Raw genomic sequence first — 17,586 nt, forward strand, 5'->3', positions numbered from 1 at the left:
TACTGAGGCTATTAAAGACCAAAACTGCATAAGTCACTTGGTCATAATGGGTTGATAAAAGTCAATGGTCTTAAGTAATCAAAGATGAGATTTACTGAAAATTCAGTCAGGATGCAAAGCGAGGGTCAAGACCTGATGGAACTTGGAAAAGCCTGTAAGCTAAAAGGTGCAAAGTATAGTCTGACCGGCAAAGTAATATGTATTTCCCTAGCAAAAGCAAAACAAACAAATAAAATAACTATGGTTTCTGGAACCAAGGGATAAATGGAGGGGTGACAATCCTAGCATTCCTGGAACTCAATATGTGGACTACACTGGACTTGAACTCAGAGATCAGCCTGCCTCTGCTTCCCAAGTGCTGGGATTAAAGGTGTGTGCCACCACCGCCTGACACTACTGCGCATTCTCACAGTGGACAGAGCAAGGAATAAGACTGACCTGTCAAGGCAGAGCCGCTGGCAGCTCAGGCACCTCAAGACTCACAGTGAAGACCTTGAAGCTACAGGCACAAGGAATAGAAAACAAATCCAAAAGAAGATAGAAATACTAACTACATGTTTCTTGCTTACCAAAGCCAGAATGGTGCCTGCAACCTACACAGCCCTTTGTGCTGCTTCATCTGCAAGAACCAAGATAGAAGTTTATGCTGTTTCCTCCTTGTTTTATTTAAAATATAGTGGTTATAGTCCACTTCACAATTTAATCAGTAAATTAATAAACATGAGCTATGAATGAACTAGGGAGGGTTAAAAGTACAGAACCATCACTCAGAAACCCTATAGTAGAGTGGAGCTGAGGTTTCGAACTTTATCTATTGGAGAGGGAATATTCTATGTAGCTAGGCAACTGTGTTAGGGGTGGGCTGATAGCTTGTTGTTACCACTTGGAAACTCAGGGAAATAGGAAATCAAGAGGAAAACTTAAGTGAGTAAGCTGTACCATGCATCTACTCAACCAAAAAATTGATTCCTCTCTGTTATTATTCTGATACTCCCAGGGTAAAGGCCAAATGGTTTGCCTCCATTGACTCACTTGTGGTCAGAAAACAGACACAAGATATGGTTCTGAAGCACAGGGCTTGGTCATGTGCTGACCTCTCTGGCTGGGGTTTCTGGTACTATGTCCTGGCTTTGCAGATGAACATGACTTTCATGGTAAAATGGTATGTATACTCAACCTGTCCCCATGCTGTAGCAGAGGCTGTGCTTCACAATAGTTACTGCTCACCCTCTTAGAGATCCCATAAGCTTTAACCAAGCTTTAACACTGTGGCTTATGTCAAGTACAGAAGAAACTGAAAAGGAAATTAAGCTATAGGGTCTCAAGCTGAGGACTGTCAATTCTGTCTTAAAAGGCAATTTTGGCAGTAGAGGCATGGATGAATTAGAAGGAAAATCTGGAGGCTCTAGCAGTAAATCAAAAATTAATTATGAAGGGAATGGCATCAGGAAAGAAAGAGAGAAGAATGGAGGAAAAAAGGAAGGAAGAGGGGGACAAGGAAGGGATGGGTGAGGGAGGACAACCCAATACGAACCCAAACTGTAAATGTGTAGCTGTCTGTAAACACATAAAACATTAATGAAAATCAAAGAGCACAATTCTCCTGTTTGAGTTTTGGGCTGCTAGTCTGACACAAATTGAAGATGCTGCTAACACCCAACTCTGAGCATGACTAGAGGAAGATGCTGAGGTGAAGGTGGTAGGAGTTGACTGTGATATCTTTTTGAAAACTTGCTCATGTCACTAACGTATGCTGGCTACCAAGATGACTTTTCAGATGACTTACAAGGGATGAAGCTAATATATTTGGTATAGTCTTCACTGACATTGTGAAGTACTTTTATATAGTCTTGGAGGAGCATATGTAGTTTTTATAAAGAACAATCAAAGTGTGATAATATTCATCTTATTAGAGCAATGAACAAAGTTGTAAGTGTGGAGACTTGGCTTACCCAGGATGACATACTCAATTTCATGCCATGCTGAGGCACATTACCCTGATGTGGCCATGGAAATGTAAAGAAGGAACTGACTGTGGTGAACCTATCTACTGGGACAGATGATCCTGTGGAAGAGAGAGCTATACTGTAGCACTCATATCTTGGGAACTATGTGAGGAGAGCAAGCACTCAAAAGACAGTTCTCTGCAGCATGGTAATCTGGAAAGGTGATTCTAGAGGTGCCAGAGTCAGCCTCCCCCTCAAAGGGAGGAAAGAAGGCTGTTAAGTAGACTATAGCATGGCTAAGATATAGTATGCTGCAGATAATGTAAGTAATAAATTCCAAATAACAGGTATTTAGAGGAAAGGGGAAATGAAAGAACTGGTAAAAAAAAAAAAATGAGTTGGGACTTCATTGGCCATACAATGGAGAAGCTACTAAAAATGAACAAAGTAGGTTCTGTAGGAAATAAGGAAGGCCAGGTTCCTTAGAGCAACCCTAACCTTACGAGAAAAGCAATCACCTAAACACATATGTACTGTATTTTGAAGACCATAGACTGCCCTGCATGTCAGAGAGACAACAAAGAGTATACAGGGCAGACCTGGTCCATGGGAGGCTCACACACTGTGGAGAGGTAGATGTTTGTCAAATGGTAGGAGGATAAGTTCAGGGTACCTGTAATCTACAAACAGGGAGATTGTGCTGGGTACATTGACTAGAGAGCTGATGATAACAGAGTAGGGAAGAAAAGGTTCTGATTTGAGTCAAGCTTTCAGAAGGATGGAACTCTAGGAGAAAGGAATCAAGTCAATGGCACTTAAACAGGAGAAAGGAAAAGTGGTACTGTATGACAGGCAGCTCAGTTCCCCAGGGGTCTTTATCATAGTGTTCCTGAGAATATCCTGAATGATTTTCTACAGAGTTGCACAAAATCAGACCTGTGATTTTTTTAAGGGATGGCCTAAGTATAGAATGGGCAGAATGTGGCACACTGGCCATATGAAAGGTACCATGAGGTGCCTGCTACAGTTCTCTAAGTGAGGGGGAAATATAAACTACCTCGTGGCTACTGGGAAAGGGGATAGCCATGGTATAAACCTCAACAAATATGCACAGAAGTTATTGAAATGAGGAGAAGAGACAAAATATGGGGCTACCCTGAAAATTTTACTTTCAAAAAAGTTTGTATATGTGTATGTATATATCTATCTCCTGGTTTCCTCTGGTTACATAATCATCTCACTGCACTAAATACTGTATCCACTCTGTTAATGGTCATCAGATGCTGCACAAGGCAAACATGGCCTGGTTTGTGGTGGTACAGTTAAAGTCAAGAGCAGGTGACAACAGGAAATCCATCTGCAGGGGACTAGAAGACAGATGGCTCAGGGGTTAAGTACTTGCTGCAGAAGCATGAGCAATGGGGTTTTGATCCCTCCAACCCACATAAATGCCAGTGGGCATAGCTGCATGCCTGGAAGGGGGCGACGGTATCCTTAGAGTAAGACTTGCCACATAAACAAGTGCTGGGCTCAACTGAGAAAACCTGACAATGAATAAGTTGGAGTGGATAGTGATAATTTGTGACTTCAACCTTGAGCCTGCACAAATGTGTTTGTACACATACAGACACATACACGTACACATTCATACATATATACACATATATCATTATCTTTAAAGTGGTCTTAGAGGCTGGGTGTGGTACATGACTGTAATTCTAGCATTTGGGAGACTGTACCAAGAGGATATCAGATTTGGGGCTAGCCTGGACTCTGAACAACTCAAGGAGACCATATTCAAAATAATAAAAAAGAAATGAAAAGAAAAAGTTCTAGTTCATATAGCCCACTAACAGAACACGTGCAGAGTTAATGTAGCCCCACTTGTGTGCACCCGTGTGTACATGCATGCACACATACACACCCCACAAACTCTAATCAGTCCCCAAAACAATATTAAATCAGACCCTGAAATAACAAATACATACATTATTAGAATGTCAACTGCACTTTTCTTTAGAACTACGACTATCAGATACAATCCAAATTCCACCAATACATTAAGAACACTGATGTTTAATAGAATACTTTATACTCATCAAAAATAGCAATGTGGACCAGGAGTAAGTCAAGACAATCTTGAAAAATTCAGTACAAGCTATAATATATCAGGAGGCTCTAGAACCAGCACCAGTGACAGACACTAAAGGCTACAGCAGAGTGGAAAGCTCAGAAATTAAACTTCACTTCAATACCAAATGATTATTAATAAGATTACCAAACCCATTCAATGTGGAAATCAGCCTTTTAACCAAAGAATACTAAGAAAACTGTGGACATCCACATGAAAATGAGTTTAAATTCCATAGAACTTCTGTTTTTAGAAGAAAAATTTTAAAAAAACGTTTCACAAAACAGGACTTGGCAATGATTTCCACAGACATAGCATCTAAGTACTAGCAACAAAAGAAGAAAGTGGTATTTTGGCTTTAGCACATTTAAAACCACACACACACACGTATGTATGTATGTATGTATGTACGTATGTATGTATGTATGTCTATAACAAGGTAAGTCACCAAGAGATTTAAAAGACAAACCACAGAATTTGAGAAAATATTTGTCAATTACATAGTCAATAAGGAATGTTAATATGCATAATTTATAAAGTCCTCCAACAACTTTCCCTCAGAAGCCCAGTTAAAAATGGACCAGGCATATAGTCTCAAAAGAAAAAAAAAAAAGATATATGAATAGCCAATGAGTACATAAAAAGATGGCCAGCATCACTATTCACCAAGGAAATAGTACCAAACCAAACCAAACCAAACCAAGACAAATAAACAAGAGCCAAAAAGTCATAATTAGAGATTGTTCTACATATGTCATGATGGCAATTATCAAAGTATCAGAAAATAAGGGTTGGCAAAGGTGTAGAGAAAATAGACCCCTTGTGCAGTGAGGATGTAAAATAATGCAGTCATGTGGCAAATAATATATTAGTACCTCAAAAACGTGATCAAAAGAATTACCCTGTGATCCAGACATTTCTAAGTGTATATTTAAAAAACCCAAAGTTCTGAAAAGATAATTTGTATATCAGTGTTCACCCACTATTGTTCATACCAGTCAGAGCATGGAAGTGATCATCAACAAATGAATGGACAATGTGTCATCCACTATAAGATTTCAAAAGAAGTGAAATTCTGATAAATGCATTACTAGGAATGCTGAAAACCTAACTGTAATGAAAATAAGCCAGAGAATAAGATGACAAATATCATATGACATATATCATGGGAGATACTGACTGTAGTGAGCTCAAGAGAATCAGAAAGCGGGACCTCTATTACCCAGGGCTCAGCTAGAGCATGAGGACACATTATTCATAGGTACAAAGTCCCAGACTGGACAGTGACAGACTTCTGGAGATTGGTAATGGCAACAGTTGCACAAAAATGGGAGCATACTTCTGCTGCCAACGTAAACACTTCAACAGTTGTTAAATAGTAAATTTTATCTGTACTTTACAACAACAACTTTACCAAACAGTGACACGGGAAATTTTATTTTAGTAATATATTAATTAGGAGGGGAAAAGGTTACAAAACTGTGTATAGACTAAGCTCCCTTTGTCTGTTTAATCAATAAATCTTTTCCTCCACAAAAATGAGGATGTTTTCTTGTGTTTGAGAGAAGCTGGGTACTGAGTATGTAGCCTCTTTCTTTAGCTGCCAGGGCAGGTTTGGGAAGGGAAGGGTTCTTTGAGAATCAGTACTGATCAAAGCACCTATTGTAACAGCTGCACGAGAGTCGAGAATCTTGCTCAATTCTTTTCCTGTTGCACCAGTGAAAATATGAGATTGTCCAGGTCTAATTGAGGTACAAGGAGTGCTTCTCTCATAATTTAAAACAACACTGAGTGGCAAATCCCCTGGAGCATCTCCTGGATCAGTGCTCCACAACCTTTCTAATGCTGTGATCCTCCAATACCGTTTCTCCATAGGATTATTTTTCTTGCTACTTCATAACTGTAATTTTGCTACTGTTATGAATCATACTGTAAATATCTGATAAGTAGATATCTGATATGCAACCCCTGTGGGTGTCATGAGCACAGATGGAGAACCACTGGATAGTAATATTGTTTTGTTTGGAAATGCAATTCTCTCAAGCCTTCCAGTTCAGCTAACAAAAACTACTTCTCTATTTATCATCTACACAAGGTAAGCACTCTCGACCTAGTGTGATTTCAGGAGTATGTAATCCAGTATTTTTCCTAACACCTTCTGTTAGCATAACGGGGCTCACAGCAGTCTACCACTACAGTCTGATAATTAGCATGCACTGACTATATCACAGGCTGCTATGAAATGCTGATTTTACGTGAGAAACAAACAACCAAAACAAAACACAGAAACAAAGCAGAAGACCAAGAGAACAGAAAAATCACTGGAGTGGAGTTCATAAGAGCTGGGTCTGGATTCCAGCTCTGTCCCCTGTGGTCACTCAGCATGTCACTGCATCTCTCACAGGTCCTAAGGTAAGTACTGGGGTCAAGAGGAGAGAAGGAATGTGTCAACCTTGCTGCCCTTCAGGCTTTGGTTGTTCTGTGCCCCGTGGCTGTCCTATCATCCCCGGCCTCTGCCCACTACAGGCAGCACCCACCCCATGCCACTACTGACAACCAAAACTCTGCCCACATTTTCAAATGTCCTCCAGGAGTATCAATGCTCCTGTTTGAGGACATTTGAAATAGAATGACATATGGGAAAACATTCTAAAAATCATAAGACAGCGAATCAATTTATGTCAGTATTAATATAAATTCATTTGTAAGACTATTTGTCATAAAAACAAAAGAGACCTTTAAAATTTTACAGTTTCCTTAAGAATGTTTTATTTGCTATTTTTATATATTTTGCCTACCATTAAAAGTCCTTTAGGGCTTTCTGGCAAATTTTTGTTCCTCAAACACAAGTATCTTCATTACAGCATATTTTCTAAATGTATCACTATGCTAACATGACAGAGTGAAATATAATTGCAATCTCTACAAAGCTGAAATTTTACTTTCTTTGTCCAAAAGTGCAGTGCTTGTTGCCTACCTTTTAAGGACAAGGGACTGGATCTTGTGAATTCTGCACTTGATGGCTTGTGCTGTTTATAAATGCCCACGTACTCCTTAACTCTGGAATCAATGGTTTCTTTTAACAGCAAACAAACTTCCTAAAGTAAATTTAAAACATTAGACATTTCTAGTTTAATGCAATGGGGAGAAGCAAAGATTATACATATTGAGAAAGCAAATGCTTTTTGGCTAGCTTTTAAGCCTAGCAGTTATGCTGAAATGAACACTGTACAGCCTTCATCACTGCACTGTACATTAAACGTACTATCAAAGATGGCTTCAAGCCTGATGCTGGCTTACATCATTTTCTCTCTACCTCAGTTTTACAATATCAAATGAAAGACTTAAAAGCTTACTTCAAGAGCAGGATGTGACTTCAAGAATGTTTTCATAAGTATCAGTCTATCACACTGTGATGGAGAGAAGAAACAAATCCCATGGAGCTCTACATGGGTGGCAGCATGGTCTCAGGGAGGTACTCAGAGGCAGAAAGGAGGGTAAGAATATTTCTACTGTCACTGCAGGTGGCATGGGACAGGTCACAGCTGCCAGCGCTCTGGCCCCATGGTCTCATTGCACTGTTGTCCTGTTTGCTGATACAGTGCTACCAGATGTTATTTGTATAAAGAAAGCAAGAAACAGTGAGAATTTTGTTTCAAATTTAATTTTTATATTTTAGTGTTAAGTAAATACCATTATTCATTAGTTTCTGGTTTTAGGATTACAAACACAAGAGAGTCAGAGTGGTGGGTTAAATAGAAAACGGGGGAATCCAGTAATGTGAACTTACCACTCTTGTGGTGATGGCATAAACCCCATTTGTTTTTTTAAATCACAGTATGATTCTCCATTCATTAATGATAAAAATAGCTTCTTAGGTCTCTGATGTAGATTAATGTTATTAGGTAGCAGAACTAGGCTTGAATTAAATTTCAGCATACTGTATTAATAAATTTCTAGAGATATCATTTGGCTTATAATATTTGTAAAGAACAACAACCAAAAATAACTCAGAAGTCCAACTCCACATTGGAACTATCAGTGTCTTATGTGGTGATTCCTGCATTATCAGGAAAATGTAATTTACCACAGGATATCAGGGTACATATATACAGGATACATATAAAACTGACACCCAATGAGTAATAAATCCTAGATCAATTCCCAACAACTCTGAAGTACTCTCAAGAGTTCTTCAGGCCACCTCAAACCTGTTTCACTTGTTTCTCAGACATCACAGGTTGGTCTTTTAGATGCTTCATAATTACAACATGAACCAAGTTTTTGGCTGCTCTTTAGAGCAGCCATAGTGAGTTCCTTTCCTGCAAACACCCCTTAAACAGTATATAAAAAACCCTTGGTTTAACACATACACAGAAATTTCTACATAAAATACAAATACCATTCTTCTCTCTCTTGATTTTTATTGTAACTAAAAGATGCATTTCTTTGTGGGATATAAAGATATTCATTTGCAGCTGAATGCTTTGGCACTGTTCACACAACACAAAGGCAGCCTTGCCTCATACTGTTGCTCTAGCAATTATATAATTTCTGCTTCACATGGAGGGTTCAACTATGACTGAGCTAGAAAATATGTGGAAGACACACAAGGCAACAGGGATTGCTAAAATTTGGCCATAAATACCCTATAAGGCTAGGACTAAAAATAGTAAGACAAAAATAGAGCCCATACACATGAAGCTTCTCACTATAGTACAGGCGTTCCTTCTGGGAAGCTGGTTTTAGGAATTAAAGATAGGCAATGGGCAGAGTGGGAAAAGTCCCTAAGAACTGATGGTGCCAGGCATGGTGAAGCAAATAGAGTTGTACAGGAGAAAACAGCCAGAGAAATCTGAGAGGTCGGTGAGAGGACACAGGAAAACTCCATGACTGGGAGATAGACACGGCCTCTTAGGGATAATGGGGCTTGTGCTAATAACTTCTGCAAGTTTACAGATGGGACCATTTCGGTTTGCCTCTTCAGTGCAAAGACTTCTTGAACTGGACTCAAGCGAAACTTATGTTTAATATATTAACCCAGTCCTCTTTCATACAAAGAATGCAATCAATATGGTTGTTTATGAAACCTCAATCATGAGGTGATCTAAAGACTAAAACCTACAAAGCACTGACTGAACAACGTAAAGCAGTGACCTTTCTTTAACTCTCCTTTTAAAGCATGCACATAAAGAATTTCAACTAACTCTAATGTCAATGACGATGTACTCTGAAGAAACAGCCTAAAACAGAGAGAGCAAAATATTGACCTGACTTTGAGAGGAATGCTCAACTTATTAGAGTAAGCAGACCTCTTGCAGTAACCAAAGCACCTCCCTGCAGGTCCCATCATGCACCTCTGCTAAGTCATGCCTAACTGTTCTAGAGTAGGAACTAGTTGGAAGAGCACAGCACCATGTGGCCCCTTGACAAGAAATCTCACCTCATGCTTTGCAGGGCATCTATCCAGAGCATTCCATATCAACTACTTCTTGATCAAAACTGCCTAAATACCAACACTAAAGGTCTATAGCTGAAGTAGTCAAACTGTGAAAGAGCATGGGAAAGCTGGAGTCTAGAATTAGAGATTTTAGAAGCTATCAGAAGCTACTGGGGTGAGGTCCCTTATGTGAAATATTAGGCACTTTGTTAGAGTGAACTCACTAATTTGAATCATGTAGACATGTGTAAGTGATCTAAAATTTGAGATTAAAGAAGGTAAATGGTGGAGAAAGATTCTGACCTGCTAAATAGAGAGTTTTCAAGAGGACAGCCTATAATCAACTTCCTCAGTGATAAATCAACCATACCAGTTCTTGTTTCCTCTTCTCAGCATTGGGTCACTGAGTATCCTTGCAAAATAATGACCACAAAGTACTACTGGTATTTCTAGTTGATGGAAAATGTATTTTTAAAACTAATTTGTGGGTGGATAGATTAGTCTTAGTGAACTGAACTCACAAATACCATTCTCCATCCACCGTTATTAGTCTTGTTATCATTCAATATTAGCGCTTGGTACAACGGACTATTATTCACTTCTCGAAGAGTAGTGGCAGCAGATAAATACTATGAAGGAAATGAAGACCAGCATATTTTGAAAAGTTTTTAAATTACATTTTCTCATTTACTTCTGGTGTATATGAGTGCAGCTGTGTGGGCACATACAAGCTGTAGTGTATACGTGCAGGTCAGAACTAACATCTTGCAGGAGTTAGTTCTTTTGTTCTACCTTGTGTATCCTGGGGATTGAACTCAGGTCAGTGTTGGGTAGTATGCACGTTTATACCCACAGAGCAATACAGCTAGTCTGTTTTGAAACTTCTGATCAGGCTATGGCTCACTATCTGTCCCTGATCTCTAAAGAAGGAAAGAAATAATGTTTCTACACTATAGGAGTTCACAGAAGTGTTGAAATCATAGGAGACTAAAGCCTTATCTGGTCAAACTCTTATTTTTAAGAGGAAACTGAAGCTCCCAGGAAGGTCAAATATCATAGAATGAATTCTTGAAAGTCAAGAGGTAGAAAGATAGTTAGAAACCCTGGGATAACTGTTGACTCCTCAGTAACTTAACTATTAATAGTCTACTGATTTTTGTTTATTTTTTAAGATTTTGATTTTGATGTGTGTGTGTGTGTGTATGTATGTGTTTGTGACATGTGTGGGTCATGGCCATGGCCAAAAGAGGGCTTAAAGCCCCTAGAGCAGGAGTTATTGGTAGTTGTGGACTGTCTGAATGGGTGCTAGGAACTTAACTCAGCTTGTGAGAACAAGCCACCTCTTTCGTTCTATAATAGCTAACTACTAAATAGAAAGAATTACTAATGGAAAAATATAGTCATGACACATTTTCTATGTTAGGTTTGGACAGTTGAACAAATAATTACGAATGATAAGAGATACGTTTTTACTCAGGCAGGCAATTTAGTAGACAGACAAACTGCTCATGTGGCATTAGCCACTCACCTAGTGTTTTAGGCAGACCCCTAACCTTAAGCCAACAGAGGCTTACAGAATGTCTTAAAGAACTGTAGTACATTTTGGGAGTAAACAGTAAACTAATTCTATTTTTCTTAAATATTTCTAGGCTATGAAGCTCATCTAATGGGTTTTTCCTTCAAATTTTCCTAAAATTTCATGTATTAACAGACCAACATACTACGAATCTATGTTGTTCCAAGTCAACTGCACATCCATACTAATTCTCTGCTTTACTGGATAGTCAACATGAAAGGAGGAAGACTGGAATTCCTCTTGTCAAGGCTCATAACAATGAAAAGAGGCAAAGATGAAAGTGAAGATTAATAGGGATGTGGCCATTAGCCTCCTGTGAACTCCACACCTGTTACTGGTGCTACCATTCTTCTTATCTCTTCAGATCAAAATCCCTGCTCACTTGGACTAGTCTGACTTCCTCTTCTTCCCTTTTTATTATAGAGAATTATTATATAATTTTCCTCCAAGTGGAGGGAATTTGAATTTTGGGTTTAAATAATAGAGCCTGGGATGAGGACATAGAGAGTGTAAGGTGCACACACACAGTCAGCACATGAAACATGGCTCTGTCAGAAGAGCATGGGTGGGCACACATGCATGCTTGTCTCCAGACATACTCTTGCTTTTCAGTGAATACCTAACAATCACCCTTCTTTTTTTTTTTTTTCCTTAAAAAAAAAAAAAAAAAACACTAAGGAAATAGAAAGCTCAGAATAGCTGACATTTCTTCTAGCTGGTATTACAAGAAACATTATTTAAAGATAAAAGTGTTTGTTCTACCTCTTTCTTCTGTTTAGAAAACCAACTGGAGTCTCTATTTGAACCTTGTGGCAATACATGAAGATCCACCAGGACTGCGAAGTTCCCACACTGAAAGAGAAGAGGTGAATATTTATCAGTGGTAGAATGTGTCTATGCAGGTCATGCCCAACAAAGAACTCCAGAGGCTGCCACAAACTGTACACACACAAGAAGGACAACAAACCCACTCTTGGGGCGGAATCTTAGCATGGCTCCTAGTGCTCACAAGTTCATAATTATAGTGGAGATGTTAAGAAGAAATGCAGGCTTAATTAGGATGGAAATGACAAAATAACTATTTCTAGACCACACCTTGAAAGAGGATGACCAGACAGCTCCATGGTAGCTGGAAGTCTGCCAAACATCGAGAGAAGTAGAAGAGGACAGTACTAGGTAGCCTCCAGAAAAGAACAATTCTGTGAAGAGGCTTTCTCCTCCGTGGTAAAGAATCTATATAAGTTATTGCCTTTTTAAAAAAAAATATAAGAACTAGCTGCACAAAAGAGCATGGGATAGGAATAAATACTCAGGAAAATAAGAAAGAGCCAGAGAGATAAGGGGGTCCAAGTTGGACGCCAGTTACTGAAACTGAGGAAAGTTTCCCTTAAATATGCTATGAATTTTCAAAGCCTCCTTTCTTACTTTAAGAGAAAACATGAAAATATTGTATGTCTGTAATACAATAAAATAGCCAACTAGGTCCTCAAAATATGGCTATCATGACTTAAAGTTGGCATTTTAATTTCATTTTATGTCAATTTGATAAGCCCATGTAGCTAATGTCTCCATACTGGTCAGCAGTCACAAGAGTCTCATGAAAAGCTGTAACTAGGCTGGAGACATGACTGAGAGGGTCAAGGGCCCTCTGTGGAAGCATGAGTCCCCACACTCATTACTACCTCAGGTCTCAGTGCTGATTCCAGAAGCTTACTGAGCAGTCAGTCAAACAGAAATGGCAAGCTCAAGGTTCAAGAAAAGAAGGGTTCACCTGATGCTGAACCTCTGGCCTCATGCAGGAATTCATGCAGGGGACCATGCAGGGAAGCTCACAGGAGTGCATGCAGGGGAGTGCGCGCATACACACACACACACACACACACACACACACACACACACACACCGAGGCTGTAGCTTTATAAATGTTCACACATCAGGAGTCACTTCTGAGATTCCCAAGATAACAGTAAACAACACATTAGAAAGAAAAAAAACAGGCAACCAAGATCATAGGTTGAGGATGCTGTCAAAGAGCCCCTGACAATTCATTCTACAGACCTCTAGCAAAGTCACTTTTATCCATCTCTAACTAAGGAAGCTTTTACTTTCCTTTATAAACTTTTGTGAAAACATGGGGAAAGTAGATTCAAAAAATGGTGCTAGGACATCAGTTACAAACACAGAAAAAAAAAAAAAAGAAACTTAACTGGTATCTACCTTATTAAGAATTATAACATTTAATTTGAGATAAATTATAGACTTAAGCATAATAACCAAAACATTATTACTCTTATCACTGGGGCAGGAAAATATTTTATACATATGATCCAGGAAATTTAAAACATTGAAGAAAAAATTGTTGATTAAAGTGGATATAAACAATCAAAGAAATTTCTGCTCATCGGCAGTACTATCAGTGAAATGATAAGTTTGCCACAGACGGGATAAAATACATTTATAAATACACATGTCTGACATGCAGGACTGACATCCAAATATGTAAACAACTTCCACAGAGTCACAGAATTTTTAAATCTAAGCTGAAATATGTACCACAAATATGAAAAATGGGTGACTGCACTTGAGAAAGTATTGAATTTGACTGATGCCAGGGAAACTCATTTCCTAATTAACAGCCACAGCCACAGCCACAGCCACAGCCACAGCCACAGCCACAGCCACAGCCACAGCCACAGCCACAGAATGGATCCAAAGGACTTAAAGTACAAAGACTGACACCATAACAAATGGCAGGGAAGAATGGAACAGCCCAAACTCATACACTGTTGGGAATGCAACTGGGTTCATCTACTTTGGCAAAAGGTTTGCCAGCTTTCTATAGCAAGCCATGTACTTACTGACTAGGCCAAGGAGGCCATCTTATAAGCTTATCTGGGCTCTGTTCCCACTAGACCAAACTGAAGACAGACTCAAGGACCATCAACAGGAGAATAAACTAGTATTCTACTCACACAATGGAATGGCATTAATCAAAATGTTGACACAACCCACAGACTCATCTCAAAACCAGGATGAGCTAATGAGGCAAGTTTGATGAACACCTACTGTATGGCTCTGACAGTTCACAACAGCAAGAGCCATGTGTGGTGAAAGTGGCAGGGCAGTGTCTGGGTGACATAGGAAGAAGACAAATGACAGGAAGATGCAGGGTTCTAAAAAGGGACCTTGGTTGTACATATAAAAGTGGTTCTTCTTACCTTGTATGAATTACTGATCACTAATAAATAATTTTAAAATGTAAGTATAATATCTGAAACTGTGTGCATATTATATAACCTCTTATAAAGATAGTGTATTGTGGCTGTCTGATTGCAATTTAGTTTATGCATCAAAATTATTATTATTATTTTGGGTTTTCCAAGAAAGGGTTTTTATGTGTAGCCCTAGCTGTTCTAGAACTAACTCTGTAAACCAGGCTGACCTCAAACTCAAAAGATATTCATTCCCCTGTCTCTTCCTACCAAGAGCTGAGATTAAAGGTGTGTGATTCTATTGCCCAACCAGAATTGTTTTTTAATTAAAGAAATCCAAGAGAATATTAGGAAGCCATAAAAAGTATCAGTATGTCAGATATTAAGATTGAGAATTATTTGGTGCAATGTAAGTCTCTTTATGAATTATGATGAAAGGTTGATGTTTTGTGGGCTGTAGAAAAACAATGTTTGAAAAACACATTCAAGTGTATGAATGGCTACACTCAGATTATGTTCTTAATTGTTGATTATAGATCTAACCTTTAAGGATGCTGCTGCCACCAGGTGGAGGTCATATGCCACAACTACAAGATCTTAGCTGGTAGATATTTTGTGTGCCCTGAGTCTTTCTTTAACCAACTGAGAATCTTATAAAATGTACCAAGAATGCATTTTAAATATATAAAATGAATATACGGAATACAAAAGAAAACTGATTCCACTGAAGTATATTTATCAAAATCTTAAAAAGCAACTTCAGTTGGTGATATAGTAATAATACATGCATGGTTTGCAGGGGCTGACTCATATGTGATGGGCCCAATAACAACAGCTAACTGAAGAAAAGGAAGAGTGCTGTGATATTTTCAGATATGTTTTCTTGTGCATGGTGTTCTTCAATAGGATGTTAAGTGGCTTCTGTTCTATACTGTACTGGAATGAAGAAACCTGAGAACCAGAAACTGAAGCCTCTGTCTTCCTCAACTCATCCATCATTATTGTTTGTGCTGGAATTACAGTAACAACTGGGCTCATCTTCCCCAGAAGGAGATCTGGGATGAGCAGATTTCTGGGTTGAATATGAGTGATGACAAGGCAAGAGTGGAGCTGAGTGAGAAGCCATAGCAGAGAACCTAAAGCCTAGAAGAGAGGCCATGGAGGCACTTTAGCATATGGGTTCTGGTATCTACATATCTTTAATATTAACCTTAATATTAAATTAATACTATTCTTTAAAATCACTTTGCAACAACCATAACAGACAACGAGCTGTGATATCTAATGGCCACAAGCACTGCTACTACCACTGTATTTTAGATCCTCCAGTCATAATAAAAAGTGGCCTACCTTCCTTTATGAGAACTTGGTCAAAAATCAAGCTCTAACTTTCCCGTCTAAGTCCAACGAAACACAGGTTCAATCTGGAGTTTTTTCACACCCTGATTGATTATAGATTAATTAGATTTTTTCTTTCTTTGAATAAATAAGGTATCAAATCTTACACTGGCAATGTAGGAGAGGACTTTCCTAGATTTCTGGAAGATTCTATGCTTGGCAGGCAGTGGTTCTCTCTGGGCAACCACCAGGCCTTGTTTCTCTCTAGCAAGAGCTTGGATAATCTGCACTAATCAGAACCATTGTGCCTCCTAAAGTTCTCTGCTCTCAAAGCTCTGCTTGTTTCTCCCTTGAGTAAACAGAGGGGAACAAACTAGGCCTCTGAGCACAGAGGAGGCACAGCTTCCCTTCCTACTTAGCCTTAATTAGGAGCTTCTTTCTACTCTCAGAAGAAAAACTCTCCAGCTCTCTTCAGATCAGGAAACCTGGGAAGCATCACTTCTTCCACAGGCTAGAGTGGGTCATTCAGGAAGGGATTCCAAGGGTTTTGAGAAATAGCTTCACATTGTTAGGGAGGAATGCTAGTGTGCAGGGGATTCCACTGGCCTGCCCTCAGGGACCTACCAATTACTTAAGTCATGAATTGCTACCACTGCCAGGTGAACATCAGGTGTGTGCTGCACACAAATGGACCCACCCTCCATTCAGCAGCTCTCTCTCTCTCTTTCAGTCTGTTCCTAGCATCCTCTCTATCTGTTCTCTGCAGATGTACCGCCCCCTCCCCGACCCCTGCTCTCATGGTCCTGCTGTCTATGGACATATTCACCTGTCTGCCTCTACCCCCTTTCCAGGCCCTCACTCCTCTTCTCTCCCCAGTAAACAAACCGCTTTTACACCATATCTGTTGCATGGCATAATTTCTCAGGGTGCACCTGGGCTGGGGCCTACAAAGATGATATGTCTTGCCACGTTATATTTTACATTAGTACTGTAACTCAGAGGAATGTTAGCCTACAGGTGACTCCCCTGGCCTGCCCCAGGGACCTAGCAATTGCTTACCTCATCACCTGCTGCCACCAGGTGCACCAGGTGTGTGAAGCCAGCAAAAGAACACCCACCACTCCAGCTCTCCCTGCATGTCCTCTGAGTCCCCTCTTGGTCCTTCTCTGCTCTCTCTCTCTCTCTGACATCACGGATCTGCTATCTGTCTGCTGTCTACATGTCCACTTGTCTGCCTCTACCCCTTTCCCAGGCCTTCACTCCTCTCCCCTCCCCCCAGATCTGTAGCATAGCTTAATTTCTCAGTCCTGCCACAGATAGCCCCTCACTTCATTATGTTTCATAACATAGCCCATGCATTTGGTTGTACATACACAGGCCAACGTATTCTTTTCTTTTCACCCCTCCATCTAGAAATGGTAACCCAAAACCCTGGGAGATGCCTCAAACAATTCCTTTTCCCTAACCTTCTGGAATAGGTTGCTTCATCTTGTAAGTTGTGTTTTTAATGTGTTCTGAGACATCCATCCACTCCTGTTCTGCTGCTTCTCCCACCCCCACTTAGGTGGTCAGACCCTTCCCTAGTAGTGTCTCACATGGACCTGTAATGTCACCAACAGAGCATGCCTACTCTAAGCCTTTCACCAGACCTCACTAGTCTGTTTCCTGCTGAGTCACCATCCTCCAAGCACAGTGAGCTCTGAGTTCTTCTGAAACATTTATCTTCCTCCTCTGGATTACACACATTCTTAAAGTGCTTACAGACTTCAGCATTAAATGGTCTGTGGAAGAGACTTCCCTGCTAGAACGTGAGCTCCAGCAGAAATGTGTCCAGACCAGGGTCAACTCTAATCCCCTGTGATTAGCACTCTAGCAGCCCATAAATATGCTTCATATTTAGTGGCAGAAAGAAAGAAAATATGACAGAACAAACTGTCCTAAGT

General features: G+C 39.7%; 1 protein-coding gene across 7 annotated transcripts in view; it reads right to left on the reverse strand.

Moving 5' to 3' along the window:
* The window catches only part of Slx4ip (SLX4 interacting protein), a 166,654-nt gene that overhangs the window by 51,034 nt on the left and 98,034 nt on the right, over positions 1-17,586 (reverse strand). For 4 of the 7 annotated variants that reach the window (XM_085833774.1, XM_085833776.1, XM_085833771.1 and 1 more), the window contains 3 exons: positions 11,856-11,945; positions 7,434-7,487; positions 7,055-7,175 (listed from right to left, as the gene is read on the reverse strand). In XM_085833774.1, coding sequence (XP_085689900.1) covers positions 7,055-7,175; positions 7,434-7,487; positions 11,856-11,945 — 265 coding nt within the window. The remainder of the gene's footprint in view (positions 1-7,054; positions 7,176-7,433; positions 7,488-11,855; positions 11,946-17,586) is intronic. The other 3 variants (XM_085833787.1, XM_029472398.2, XM_085833775.1) reach the window with 2 other exon arrangements.

This window comes from Mus caroli, unplaced genomic scaffold (assembly GCF_978045245.1).
Source record: "Mus caroli unplaced genomic scaffold, Mus_caroli_1 scaffold_2, whole genome shotgun sequence".
Taxonomy (NCBI): domain Eukaryota; kingdom Metazoa; phylum Chordata; class Mammalia; order Rodentia; family Muridae; genus Mus; species Mus caroli.